The sequence below is a fragment of the Mastigoproctus giganteus genome, chromosome 5 (genome assembly GCF_048544385.1).
Source record: "Mastigoproctus giganteus isolate SK-2022 chromosome 5, ASM4854438v1, whole genome shotgun sequence".
In the NCBI taxonomy this organism is placed as follows: Eukaryota; Metazoa; Arthropoda; class Arachnida; order Uropygi; family Thelyphonidae; genus Mastigoproctus; species Mastigoproctus giganteus.
Window position 1 is genome coordinate 8401731 of NC_143579.1, and position 15712 is coordinate 8417442.

At 38.9% G+C, this 15712-nt stretch overlaps 1 protein-coding gene across 1 annotated transcript in view; it reads right to left on the bottom strand.

Moving 5' to 3' along the window:
* LOC150085154 (T-box transcription factor TBX10-like) overlaps positions 1-15712 on the bottom strand; it is a 139520-nt gene that overhangs the window by 113488 nt on the left and 10320 nt on the right. The window contains exon 2 of the mRNA XM_090373054.1: positions 9471-9771. Coding sequence (XP_090229180.1) covers positions 9471-9771 — 301 coding nt within the window. The remainder of the gene's footprint in view (positions 1-9470; positions 9772-15712) is intronic.

Genomic DNA, 15712 nt, shown 5'->3' on the forward strand with positions numbered 1-15712 from the left:
GTAACAATATATTATACTGTAATGCCTAATACAGGCCTCTTATATTAGGCATTACAGATATATATAGTCCTGCATCAAGATAATTCATGTATCTGAATAAAGCTTGATATCGTTTGCCTTCAAAGAATACAAAATTGAGTAATATTAAAGGTTTCAAATAATTTAAACCTAATTTGTAAAATAAAGAGGCTAGTGCGGATCCCTGTAGTAATAAATCTATAGAAATCTTTGCCATTAATAAGACCGTCATAAATCAATTGTTGTTGTTATTCGAGCATCAGCGACTACAACAACAGCTAAGACTAGGACCATATTACTCCGCATATACTATCTGTAAATTGCGTGTGTTCTGAGGTCGATTTTCTGTTTTTCTGGACGAAAAATACGAGTTTCTTAGAGAAAAACCATGCTACTCCCACCTGAGACCGACTAACTCGGCCACATCGTGAAAAAAGCCTAAAAAATTCCTCACGTCATTGAAGGGGCTCAAACTCAGGTCTGTTGCAGCCAGTGTGGGGAGTACGGCGATTGTACCAACTGTGCTACCCACGAGGGTCCCAAACTCAAATAAATTGAGAGAAAAAGCCTGAAGCGAGAGATATTGAACATTATCGTACAAGTTATGGCAATAACCTGTTTTACACGTAACTTTGATATAATTGTAGTAAAACTGTTGTGAGAAAACGGTTTCTCTACAATTGCATCAATCTCATATCGTGGAAGAACTTCGTGACGAGTTGTTTCAATATCGCACTTTAAATAAAAAGCACTGCTCCAAAATAACGAAGCATGCTGCTGTTTATTTATAATCTATGAAAGAAAAATTATTAAAGGGGAAAGATTTTTAATATAAAATTCAGCTTAATTATAATCCTTGATTAAAATCTGAGACCCTACTCCACTTATGACGTCATTATGACGAAGACATCTTCTAAGACTGATATGCCATTTCTTTCCTCTTTTGCCAGCAACGGTATATAAGAAGAAATCGTCCTACCTTTGGTGTTCTTGACAAGCCAGTAGAGCTAAGCAAGAAGATGTGACTTATCGGACTGCTAAAATTAGATCTGTAACTGACTAAAGCTAAGAACTGTTTATTTTGTTACTGGTGACAGCGGTGTATCGCCTCCACTCACAAGATAACGCACGTGAATTCCTCGGACCCTTCCGGCGTCACTCATCCAACTGCTGTTCTGTCTTCGAAGCATGGAGATCGCTTTTGCAAGGAAATCCTTTCAATGTTTTCTAAGGTAAATTTCATCCATCAAATAATTGGAAATCTTTAACTTTCGGCTTCCATCTTTATGTGAGTCCGCGGGATGAAAGGGGTAATTACTGCCTGCCAAGTTGGGGATTAAAATATTATCGAAATTACATAAATAAATAAACCCTTTGAGCAGAGTCAGTTATGATATCTAAAAATATCATAGCTATTTGTCACGGAAGAGAGAACGACAGAAAGAACGAAAGTAGAGGAGGGACATTTATATGATGTATTGCCGTGTAATATATTTAGTATTAGACTAGGCAAGGAAACTCCGTGAAAAGTGTGCAACGTCCCCAACATAGGTATAATTCCGAATCTTCTAAAAAAAAAAATTAAGAAAATTGAAGAATATGTCGAAAATATGAGCTCACTATAACGTTGCAAGCGGCCAATAAGCACGTGCTTTGGGTAGCTAGAAAACTCCTCCCCTCCCTTAACATCCAGATTCCAAATTGCACCAAAATCCAGAGGGCAATCTTAAACTGTGCAGAACGGAAAACAGAATGGTGTTTGTCGATGGTTCACACGAAGTCGTAGGAAGTGGGAGTCGTGCGTTGAGATGTAAATAATCATAAGAAAGAATGATAGGATAACGTCCATTTTCCGGTTAGTTTCATCTTTATCTGTGTGCAGTTTCAAAGGTTGGTTTGTCTGTTTGGCAAGTTTGAGAGTAGTACAAGTGAAGAGCATATACAGACAACTATATAATGCTCTTACCTTTAATGATAGGGACTTTATGTAGTAGGAGAGGGACATTCCCACGCCCCACCCCACTTTTGACAGTGGTGTAATGTTTGATATGTTCTCTTCTCTCAAAGCGACACTTACTTCAAGATTTTGTGGTCTAGGACGAAAGTGACCTATGAAATAAAGAATCTTAACTTGTCTTTCGCAGGGCCCAACTAAAATTGCATCTCAGAAATTTAGAATATTCCCGAAAACGTTTGTAGTCGGTTAAAAGTGTATATTTACTGGATTTGATTAAATCTTATTCAGATATGTTTCGTGTAAGTTTTGCGATCAATATGTAAATTAAGTTTTAATTTTAATTCATTTTACAAGAAAACAAATGAAAAAAATGTTCCTAAATTTAGAATATTAAAATTACTGTTTCATTAATTTAGAATGCGAAATAATTCTTATTTACTCTTGAACAAACTTACTCAGAATTCTGATGGTTGGAATACTGTTATTTTGTCTACTATATTAGCAGACTACATAACATTAGCTTGATTTGCATATTGACATAATGCTAGAGCTAAAAAATCAAATAGACATTCAAAATTTATGATTTTTTTTTTTTTTTTTCAATATTCCAAATTAGTGAAACATCATTTTGTTCATCTATTTTAAGTTAATTGAACTTAAGAACTTTATTTTCATATTGTTTGCAAAACAGTAAAGACGTGTAAGTTTACTGACAGGGTAGACAGGCTGCTATGACAGCTTATGGGATTTTGTCAATAATACACAGGAATTTTGCCATCAGGGACAATGAGGTGATTGTTCCCTTGTGACCAGGCCCCATCTCGAGTGACCAGTGGGCAGTGACCAGGCCCCATCTCGAGTACAGGTCCGGAGGCCTCGTTTTAGGAAGGATGTGAATTTGTTGGAGCGAACGCAGGGAGGAGCAACAAGATTACTCAAGGACACAAAAAGGTATTCCTACCATGAAAGACTTCAGTTCTGCAAACTGCAGTGGCTGAAACCTAAGCCCCTGCGAGGGGATCTGATTGAAGTGTTTAAAGTCTTAAATAGATTGAGTAAATCAAATGTTGATGGCATCCTAACTCTTGCTCAGACGATACGCATAACGGAACATAAATTAAATTTCAAAAGTGGTTGTAAGATATAGATGTGAAAGTTTTCTTTCAGCCAGAGAGTGTTTGATTGCTGACATATTCTTCAGTTGAAAGTTTGCTGATGAAACAAACTTTCAGCTGATATTATGGAAGTGAACAGTTCTTATTTAATCTGAATAAATTTAGTTCTGAACAGTTCTGAATAAATTTAGGGAAGAATTACACAAATCATAAAAAAAAATTACGCTCCCTGTTAATATCCAAGTTGATTCTTGTAGATTTGATGTTGCTCAATTCAAATATGACAACCATATTTCTGTGTTTGTCGTTATTTTCGCTGATTGCAATAAAGATATTTCCCTTTTATAATCGTCCATTGGTGTTTCCCGTACGAGATTCCATCTTCTGCCAATGGAGTTTGGCATCCATTTTCCCAGGTACCTTTTTTTCCATTTGAGAAATATCTTGGTGAAACCTTTCACCGTGTTCCTCGGAGATCGCTCCAGAGTTTTCAGGAAGAAAGTCTAAATGGAAATGTAGGAAATGAAGCTTTAACGACAGGTCTTAGTTTTTGGTCATTAACCATATTTGAAAACTGAGGGTGTTGAGTTTCTGAACGTATTTCCTACTTGAACCTGTCAAAATTATTTCAGGGAGGAAATTAATGCAAACCAGTGTAATTAGAGGGAAATGGACAAGGTCAAGGTGTGTTTGTTTTAATTGCGGTCTCCAGGGTTTCTCCTATATACCGCTGTAGCATCTGAAAAGGCAAAAAGCCAAGGCCGGAAAGTGTGTGTAAGTAAGTGTGGTGTTATGTTGAGTGCTGGCACCTGGCGACTTTGCATCCAGGGGCAGGGGACACCTGGTCTCCTACCCCCTGACTCTCAATCTTGGCTTCGAGAAGGCGTGCCAGGGACAACTTTATTACCAGTGACTCTTACTGGGGCTATCGGGCAAGCCTGGGAGCCCCAGGGTGTTTAGCGAAAGGAAGTGGAAAGAAGAATGAGAAGTATGGGGATTGAAAGGAAAATGGACAGATGAGGGTAGTGTTTTTTTTTTTTTTTATTTGTTTGGTTAATGCTATGAAGCTTGCCTCCTTGCATCATTTTCCACTACTAAACAAAATTGTATCTGCAGTATAATAATACTGAAATCTTTTTAGTACTAAAAATACACTGTTAAACCATGAAATTCAAATATTTTCTGAATAGTCTAAATTCTTGTGGACGAAGTTTTGAGTAATTCAGTACGTGGGATTCAAACGACTAATCAATGGGATTCACGCCCTATTTGAAACCTCGTTAAAGGGACCGTATATAATAAATTCATTAAATTAAATAAGTAGAATAAATATCAATTTATTTGATGAAAGTTATAATTTTCCATGAATATCATAATTATTTGTCAGTAATAGCGAACCATAAAAAAAAAATTTATATAAATACATATATCAATGACGTTCAAAGAGATTAATCTTTAATTGCAAATTACGCATTTGGTGACATAAATTACAGGATTTATTGCCTGAAAGTAAAATGTCACCATTTAAATCAGTATTTTAATACACTACTCTACAAAATTAACAGAACGAAATGTTTTTCATGAATATTTTATTGTGAACAGTGTCGCCGAAGGCGAATATTTGATAGAATAGGCATCCTGGCATGCAAATTTCGAGTATTCAATAGAAATCGATCTACCACCTTATAGAGCAGCACATTATGCAAATTATTCGTGACTATAAAAACACGGGTTGCGATTACATCACTTCATTCCAGGTATTTGGTTTGCTCAGTGGGACAGCCACTTCTCCAGTACTCGGGATGGCGTCATTGTCGTTTAGATGATTCTTTAAGATGGCAGGCCGTTGGACGATTTGAAGCCAGGAAGTCAGGCGGAGGTGGCACTTTGGCTTAATGTGTCACGCAGTGTCGTCTCGTCACAATGGAAGCAGTTTCAAGGGACAGAAACCATTACAAGAAGAGCTAGTCGAGGTCGCCCGAGGGCTACGTCAAGCAGAACAAACGCTATCTGGCTCTAACAGCAAGACGGAACTCCACGATGTCCTGTCATCAACTGTTTCTGAGGTTGCTGCGGCCACACGTGAAAACATTTCCATCCGGACTGTGATAAGAAGGCTCAATGGAAGCGGAATCTACGCAAGGAAACCAGTAGTTTGTGTCCCATTAACCCAGTCTGCGCAAGGACGGGGATTCAAGGTACCGCCATACAAACACAAATACCTTGAATCGCATTAACCCCGTCTGCGCTGTAGCACCGTCCTCTCCACACCGGGTGGAAAAGGCCCGGTTCGAATCCCATCGATGACGCGAGGAACTTTAATTGGCTTTTTTCACTCCGTGGCTGAGTTAATCGGTCTCAGGCGTAGATAGTTTTACCCCTAGAAACTGGGGGTTTTTTTCATCCAGCAAAACTAGCAAATCGACCAGAGAACACTCGTAATTTACTGACACAATACATATATGGATATATAGAAGCAATTCTGGGTGACTCTAATAAAATAATTTGATTTTACCCCATTAACCCCATTAACTACCGCAGAGCCCGTAAAAACTAATGTCATGAACATGTGACTTGGAGCTTGGGATAAATGGGGTACAGTTCTGTTTTTCGATGAGTCCCGTTTTCGACTACAAACACATTCTAGACGTTATTTCATCTGGAGACAACGAGGAATGCGGTACATCCCTCCATCAGAGAAAGAGACATTTACGGTGGAGGCGGTGTTCTCGTGTGGTAACGATCAATGGCTGCACCAATCCATATTTTTGATATTGGTACGGTAACTGTGCACAGGTCCAGAGAACTAATCCTCGAAACCTATATGCAACTTTTTAGGGTTGCTGTTGGCCCAGATTTTCTTTTCATGCACAACAACGCCGCTGCACAAAGAGCTCAAGTGGTGGAGGAATATCTTGAAACTGAAGATATCCAACGACTGCCGTGGCTAGCACGATCACAGACTTAAATACGATCGAAGATGTGTGGGACGCCCTTGGACGTCGCATTGCCTGCCGACAGCCAACTCTCTTCGGTTACTTGGTGAGTTAGGGTCTGCGCTAGTGGAAGAATGGGATTTGTTGCCACAGAGTCTTACAGACACTCTTATATCGAACATGGTTCACTGCTGTCAGGCCTGTTTAGCCTTTGGAAGAGATCTTACGCCGTACTGATGTGATGTGACCATATTTTCGAGCATCTTGTATCGATTTCTGTAATGCCCTTTTGGTAATTCTTATACAACCCCTATAAATGTCCCTTATGCCTATCCGAAGTTTCTCGCTGCTCCTCATTTCATCGTTATTCTATGGTACACCACTATACCAAATTTTGTCGCGCTTCATGGCATGCTGCACGAGTTACACCACCTTTTCTACATGTTCTTTTGATTTTATCGAGCAGTGTATTAAGGAGTCCCTTTTTTTTATTGTTTTTGATTCTGTACACTCTTCCATTGATCGAAATCATTTCGCTGTACATTATTTCATGTTTACAATCAAACTGGACGTGCTTACAAAGAAATATTGAGTATCATCACGTCGAAATCCTCCCCTCTCCCCACATACAAAATTTCATACTTTTGTCTTCATTCAGTATTACATAATGGATTACATAATACTGAATGAAGGCAAAAGTCAGAGATATTTCTGAAAATATCTCTGACGTAGCAGAGCGGTCAAAGCTTCAGTATAATAATACGCGATTCAGTTTGCTGAGGGTTGAGCCCGCTCGTTTGCTAAATACCTTAATACTCTCGTATTCTATGTAGTCCGAGAATATACTTAAACATAAAATTTGTATATGATGTGTGGCAATAATGTTCCGGATGGTGTTGTTGTGGTCATGTTCGATGAGTTTGAAAATAAATGGAAGTGGCATGTCGTAGTTCAAACTTCCTCCAACAGAGGGTGATACAGAGCTTATCAAATTTTCTTTTAAATTGAAAAAAATCTGCAACAGAACCGTATGAAATGTTAAAAACTGTTCGTCGTGATGAAATGTTAAGTGGCACCAGTGTGTTTGAATGGTATAAGCGGTTCAAAGACGGACTTGAGGATGTTCGCGATGACCCTAGAAGTGCATGTCCGTCAACCTCTCGAAATGAGGATAGAGTTGCGAAAGTTTGAGAAATTGTGGCAAGAGATCGTCGTTCGATCCTCATAGTGATGACTGACGAATTGGATATGAATAAGGAAACGATTCATCAAATTTTGTATGAAGATTTAGTGAAAAGGAAAGTCTGTGCAAAATTTGTTTCTCACAGCCTCACGGATGAGCAGAAGCAATGAAGAATGTTATCATGTGGAGACTTCATCCAGACTGGCCAAAACAATTCTAATTTCCTTGACTGTATTGTCACTGGAGATGAGTTTCAGTACCACCCAGAGATGAAGCGTCAGAGCATGAAGTGGACTTCAAAATTATCACCATAGCCCAAAAAAGTTTCATTTACAGAAGTCCAGGATTAAGGCGATGCTGATCATGTGAGTCAATGCTGCGTTCTACATAGAGGTGCTTCAGCACTGTTGGAGCGCATTTCTCGGATGAGGCCACAATTTCGAGAGAAAGGCAATCCCGCACTTGTGAAGACATCTCTTAAGAAACAAGCCATTGTGCAGATCAACCCCACTCTCCCGTTCTAGCACCCACGTACGCTTTCCTTTTTCTCAGGGTGAAAATTGTCCTCAAAGGAAAGAGATTTCAGGATATTGAGGACATAAAAAAACACTTTTAGAACGGTGTAATAAGTGCATTCAATCAGTTGGGATTACTTTGAATTAAAAATAAAACCACATTTGAGCTCCTTCACTTTATGTTCTTTTTATTGCGCCAGTCCAGGAACTTGATTGCCACACCTCGCATTTATTATTTTGGTGTCTTACAGTTTGTAACGGCAGCTAATATTTGATTTGTTTCCTTGTTAGATATTACGCTGCACAACTGAAGATACAGAATATTCGCTCATATACACCAGTGCTCAAAATCAAAGGGACAATATAAGAATGCCAATACAATTTTAAATACCAATAAAGATAGAAGCAAATATTCATCTTTTATGAAAGAAAAAAAAAAATCTCTATCTGACCCTATAAAACAAAGTTGCGCAGAAACCTGTTACGAAATGCAAATCAAGTAACCAAATACATTCCGAGCCTTAAATGTGTCATAGAGAATTCAAAGTACAGCAGCTTTCTTAAGAACTTTCTGGATCCAAACAGACACATTCCATATAAGGCTTCATGGAGGGGCCATTATGCATGCAGGCTTAAATGTGTAGCCAGCATGTCGACTAGATCGAGGAGCAGTAGGCCATGGTGCACTTTACTGACGAATACACATAAGTTTTCAATCCTGTTATCATCACACTTTCATATGGAGAGCAGGGGGCAACCACATTCCAAACTGCTAACATCGGAAAGAGACACGTTTGGAGATGGCTGTTTTAGATGCGGACTGGAATCACTGGCGTACCTAAAATTTTCCATCTTTAAGTAGAATTCAGTGGATTCAATAATGATTTTGTTTCCCTCAATTTTGTGTTACAAAATCTGGACCCACTTACAATCCGGAGTTCCTTGTGATCTAAAAAGCACAGCTTTTCAGTATTATTTCTCCGTTGGTAACAGATGGGAAATAGCGTGGTTGTTCAACTAAAATGACACCACCCTAATTAATCTTGTTTTTATTTATGGGCTGATGACAAAATGACTTATGGAAAGAGGATTAATACAAGAACTTCTTAAAAATATACGCAATGTTCTTAACAACAAACAGGATTTAAATGAAACGCGCAATTTATTGTCTTGATTGGGGGCCAGTAATTCTTTTACATCATGTGGGCGGTTTGCCATGGATTAGTGCCAAACGGTACCACTTGGCCTTCTCGCTGTATTTTTGCTCTTTTTTTTTTCTGTTTGTCAGCTAATGTACTAATGTTCTGTCAGTTAATGTTCTGTTTGTCAGAACTGGTTGAGTATGGAATCCATAACATAGCATTTCACTCGTATGGTCAGCATCTCTCTAAAAATTGCAATTATGCTGACGTAGAGGATAAATAATTTTACTTAAATAAAGCGTTATAATTTATATAGCATAATTTTAAATGAAACTAATTTTATTTAACTAATATAAATTTGTTTTAGTTTTAAATGGCTTATTGAGTTCCAGAAATTCTCCAAACGTTTGCCCTCTGATGACCGGTAATCAGAACAGCCGATGAATCTAATGCATTGCAAGGTGCATTATAGGACACATTTTGAGTCCAATTTTTAATTGCTCTCATCACCACTTGGTGCGCGCCTAATTCTAATTAATGTCTACAAAATTCCAAAAAAAAAAACATATAAAAGCAATTCTTCTTTATAGAAATGTGAACGTACCTGCCTGCTTTGGTGACTATCATTTCTGTGCCCAGTTCGTTAAATTCGTCCCACAGCGACTTCATTTCCAAGGTTGCGTTCACATTCACTAATTTCGGATGTATCGGTTTTTTTTCCGGGGTACCGCCGCTGTCTTCCGAACTTCCTTGCGACGGCCCGTTCTCCTCTAAAGCAGTCTCGCGCAATTTTTGTAGCGATCCCAGACTTAAACCAGTGTCATCCTTGCACTCCTGTAAGCTGTACGTACTACGATAGGCATCCGCCAGGCTCGGCCGCTCCTTACCAGCAGTGAGAAGGCAAGCTGGAAACAAAAATCACAAATTAACATCACGTAGGTGACCTAAGCACCATTTTATGCATAGAATTTAAATAAGATGTTCGAAAACCTAAAAGTATTAGTAAAAATCAGCAGCGAAACTACCATACTTCCAAATCCACTACCGAGGAAGAGGCCCAAAGCGTTACGGTGCCAGAACGGGCCTAATCCTTTTGGGCCACTCGCTCTAGCAGATTTGGCAGTTGAACATTTGTTTGGCAAATGAAATTATGATTATATTTTAATAATAAGTATTGTCCAAAACGATTTTGTTGAATTTAACCTCAAAATAAGTCAATTTTGTTTTTAATCACAATTTGAAAAGCATATATTTGCCACATCAACTCTCGCTCAATTCGAGAAATTTGGGTTCGATAACGAAGTAATCGGGGTAGAAAAAGCGATTTCATCAATATAGTTCGATTGGAATCTACGTGATAATTAAATGTACTTCCTATTTTTTGTAGGACTTGTGTTATTCAAGAAGTGTCGACGGTCCACACTTGGGTGTATAAGATTTATTTTGGATTGGGTAGCAAAAGTGGGATGGATGGATGAGCTGATGAGACCAACCCATTGAGTAACCCAGGTGTAGTGGCACACTAGTAAATAAAATTCTATATCCAGCTTCATTTAATCTCGTCAATGGATACTTAACCCTTTCGTCACTTAAATAATATCCGTTATGGATCCCACCTACCCCCAATTCGGGTGATGGTTAATGTGACTTGATTATTTTTCTCCTTTTCCACTTATATATCTCTTTCTGCCTGTTGGCTAAAGAGGGTCTCAGTGTACGGATCAAAATATAATATCTTTTATACCCTAATTCTAAGTGTACAGAATATAAATTTTGCTATGTACCAACTCCACAACAATTACTTTCAGACATTGAACAATATAACGAATAGATAAACAAAAATCTTTCAAATTTGGTGTTCATTAACATCAGCGTGACTTATTTCGCCACATTTTCACAAGGTTTCGTGTATTTAAAACTAAGCACATGGCTGAGGGGCACTGGCCTTTCTTGCCCAGGATATTTTTTGTTGTCAAAGCGGTCAAAACCATTGCTGAACTTGGTGCAGAGAGAGAGAGAGAGATACTAAAACACTTCAAGGACTTCGATAAGAGCTATTTAACTGTAATCAATCTGGTAAAGAATATACCTGTTTAGTCTGAACGAATGACATTTGAATAAACAGAAGTGAAAAAGTTGAAAAATCGATCAGAAAAAGCCGTTGGGTGAACGTATTTTGCAACTTCTACTTCAAGAGGATATTATCTTACTGAAATGTTCATCAGGGCATGTGGTTGATTGGCAGAAGTAGGTGGCTATTAAGAGAGAGAGAAATAATAAAATAAGTTTATTAGCCTGCACGCCAAGGATCACGCATCCACTCTAGACATCCTAGTGGCATGCAGGAAGTAGAAGTTTGAATAAGAGTACCATCTGGATACTTATTGTATAAACGCTGTGTAACTGGCGTAAACAGTTATTTAAACGTATAATTACGGTATGCAAATATAAGTTGCCACGGGGTATGATCACAAGTTCCTTTTGGCATTAGATAAATACTTTATGCCTTTCTGTGGGCTTTTTAGTCGATTCAGTCATGGGGGGGGGGGGGAACAGGTAATCTTTGCGATTTTCCTAAAGGTGTTATTGTTGGAGAACGTTTAGCAGGAGCCGCAGCCATCTCAAAACTATACAATGGAAAAACGATAACAGAATACAGCTCTAAAAGGAAGAAATGCGACAGAAAGAGTCGATACTTCACAAATGAGACAATAATTTACAGTAAAAATAAATCGTGCATCAGAAGAGAAGTTGCAGCGTTTTTGGTCTAACGAACACTCACTAACCTGCATAAATCAGGCTTTGACAGAATTTTGTATTCATCACATTGCTTGACGCGGAGTTGGGGAAATCCCCAGAGGCACACCAGGAACTACTCTCTAGATGCCGACCCAAAACCAGAGGAAAAAGATGCTACAATGAGTTGGTGAACATCTGGTAGACCCGCTGGGATATGTCTCAGCTCGGGACCGTTACCAAAAGATTCCTTCCTGACGTTACCTTTACATCCTCCAAGTTTGTGCAGTCCTGGCTCTCCCTTACCCCTGAAATTTGCTTCCTGGGACATGGAAAATTGGAGGCACTTGATTTTTGACTGCCTCTTATACGAAGACCCTCGACAAGACTTAGTGAACAACATACCCATAACAGAAAATCATTCAGACCAAGTACTCCAATCTCCGGATAGATTATCAGCACTTCAGAACTTTGCAGTGGAAGTCTTTTCTCGTAGAAGATCATATATAGTTGCCTACGCTGTCGAAGGAACCGTTTATGTGGATTAGAAAACAAAATTTTGTAAGCTGTCAGAGTCCCTTTGCCAAACTTTTTTTTTTTTTTTTTGTATCTAGCGGTCAGAACTTAACTGAAAGCCGAAGACAAATTTAAAGTTTGTAGATTCTTTGGTAAAAAAGTAAAGTGCAGCCATTATCAACCCACTGCAGGGTGGAAGCCTCCTCAACAATTCATGCTGAGGGAAATGGACCATAATCTGCCACGCTGGTCCAGTGCGGGTTGGCAGATCGACCGTATTTAGCAGTCAGGGGCTTGAACCCCGGTCTACTCAAAGAGCGTGTGCTACTGCACTCCCGCTCCTGCCCACTCGGCTACGGAGGCCGTTAAAGATTAGATGATCTATTCATTTCTTGTAAGCTTTAATGGAAGTAGCTCTAGGACAAGAGCATTTAGAGTATCGACAAATATTGATTCAATGCTGTTATAGAAAGGAAGGATTAGTGATTGCGTAGTCAGTATGGTTGTTAGATTACTAGTAGAAGAGAGAAGTTTAATCGTATTAAAGAAATATAAGACTAATGATGTTGGGGAGCAGCTGGTCAGTGAAAGCTGCAACTTACGAAATACTATTAAATACTACTTCTTGTAGTTATGTCTAATAAGAAAAAGCTAAGTGTATTTTTAAGAAAGTATTTACATAAATTATAAGGCTTATGTCAAGTATATCAAAATAATAATCTTTAAAATTGCAAAAAGTTGATTGAAATGACAGTGATTCCGTTGTTGACTATTGTTTCCAATTTACCCAAATTACTTGGTTTTTTACGGTAAATCTCTTCCTTGCCCCTCCCCCCATGCAAAAAAAATCTATGGGCGTTTAATGCAGATTGGCAATTCATGTACAATACGCCTGCCAGTCCATTGCCCTAGGAAATGATTATGCAGCCATGTACGGACAACATTTGAAAAATAAGAGGTATTCCACCCTGCAAAAAATTAACTTTCATGGTTGTCCCACTGGAAATAACTGGCCACACACAATCCTGAAACATTTCGAGGTATCTGTTGGAGTTCATTGTGTCTCGTAGAATGAAAGGTCCAACGACTGTGGATGATGTGATATCTCAACTGCATAAAGGGAAAGTCCACTCTTACGAGCTCCTTCTGTTCTGATTTCTACATTTCAGTCACTGTCGCAATGTCGTCTGCAATCGAGAGGCCGATGGCATTCCTATTCTTTTATTATTATTATCATTATATGTTTATTTTCATAAGGAAACCACCCCGGGACGGCAAAGTGCCAGGAGGGTGCTAAGTACATATCAGGGTACGAGATAGATACTACGTGCAGTGGGTTACATATACTGAACACGTAGTCTCGTCCCGAAATATTATATACACATTTTATGTTTAATATATATACAGTATTTACACATTAATCATTCTGTACAGCTTAATCATTCTACAACTCATATATTTACATACATATTTACATAACTGTTACAGAAGGTATATTTTTCCAGTCAACAAATTATTATTGTTCTTAACGCAGAAAGTTTCACTTTTATTCACAATTCTTTGGTACTTTGCAGCCGATTCATATTTCGGAAAGTCTGTACGAATTCTGGAAGATCTCTTTCCGGTACGTTGCATCCTCACACAGTTTTTCGGCATCTATGTGTAGTGAGTTAAATATTTTCGCTGTATTTGATGGGAAGAATCTTTGCAGGCTACTAAGATTGTTCAGGACTGATGCAATGGATTATTTACTTCTCCGCAACGTCTAGCAGTGGCACGCGGTTTGACTAGAATATTATCCAGGACTGGAGCATCCACTCTGCCTGTGAGCATTTGTGCGAGAGTGTGTATGTTCCTGTTAATTTTCCGCTGCATCCAGGGTGTGATGAGTAGAGAATGGCCCTTGAGATAGTAAAAGGGTGGCCAGAAACTCTGTTAAGCCATGGCAAGAACCAGTACTCGATCCCAATGTGAATCTGGAGCTGAAGACCAGATTTGCGAGGCATACATTGCAATTGGCAGGACACACATTAAAATGTACTTGGTCGCTAGCTGAGGATCCCTAATTCCTACCAGTCCCTGTCTAGTAGCCCATAAAGCGGCGAATATTTTTGTCTTCATATGGGCGAAGTGTTGAGCAAAGGTGAGTCTGTCATCCCACTTAAGACCCAGGTCCAGGCGAGAGTGCACTTTTTCCACACTAGACCCGTTCACAGTGATCGAGATGTCATTTTTATTCTGCTTGTAAGTTATGGTCATTTGGGCAGACTTCTGTGCATTAATACGGAGCCCGATGCAATCCGGGTAGCTCTCAAATTCTCGGATTGTGCTATTTGCCATCTGGCAAATACCTTCTGCTGATTCATAATCTTTGGAAGTGATGAAGAATTTTACATCGTCAGCATATGTTATAAAATTGTAGTACCGTGCAAGAAACGGCTCCAGGGCGGCCGCGAAGAGGGTAGCCGAAAGAACTCCCCCTTGTGGCACTCCTTGCGAGATGGTAAAGCAAGATTGTAGCTTTTGGTGCTTAACAGTAAGTTTTCTGTGTTCTAGCAGGCTGCTTATTATAATTAACAAATTTCCTCTCACATTAAAATAATTCCTTAAAATCGCAATGAGCGCTGGAATTGGGACGTTGTCGTAGGCTGCGGAGATATCCAAAAAAATAATATCAATTTGCTTTTTCTCATTTAGTGCTTTCTGCACGCGAAAAAGGGTTTCCAGTAAGTTTGTTATTGTTGATCTACCCGAAATAACTGAGTGCAAATGTGGTGGTCTATGGCTGAAGCAGTGTTGATTGATGGTGGGAAGCAGCGCTTTTTCGAATACCTTCTGTAGGGTGCAACTAACAGAAATTGGTCTGTTATCCTTAGCCAATTTTGGGTGTTTAATCTTTGGTATTGGGGTTACAATGTAATTTTTCCAAGCTTGCGGGAAAGCTCCTGACTTGATAATTTCCTGATAGATGTGCAATAATAGATCTATTATAAATGGGCTACTTATTTTAAGGATGAACATTGGAAATTTGTCTGGTCCAACAGTGGCCTTATTGGGCAGATCGTTGATTGCTTTCATTGCGCTCTCTTTGGTGATTTGTATTTCACTAAAAGGAGGTCTTGTTGGTTCCTCTCTTGCCGAATAGTTTCGCCCGTTTAAATCTTTCAGGAATTCCAAAATTTTGTTACCATTCTCTTCCTGATGGTGACATAGCCTGTTGTCATTAACTTCTGATGGCAATTGTTTTTTTTTATTTTTGTTTATGCGTCCAATGTTGCATGAATTCCGCCGTTCACTACCTTTGAACTCTTATAACAGATCCCCAAACCTCATAGCGGGCTGCTTGGCCCTTTCTTGAACACGCGAAACTAGAGGCATGACTCACCTGTAAAAGAAACTAACTTTCTAAACCTCAAGTAACAAGGAACCATTTAACGTTTATTCCATTAAACTCTGTTGGCTCAGTGGGTATAATTATGGTCCTCCCCGCACACATCAAGTTTAAATCTTATCAATGACACAAGTTATTGTATTTTTATGGGTCTTTTTTAAACGTGGCTGAGTTAGCCCATTTCAGGCAAGGATATGTATGTT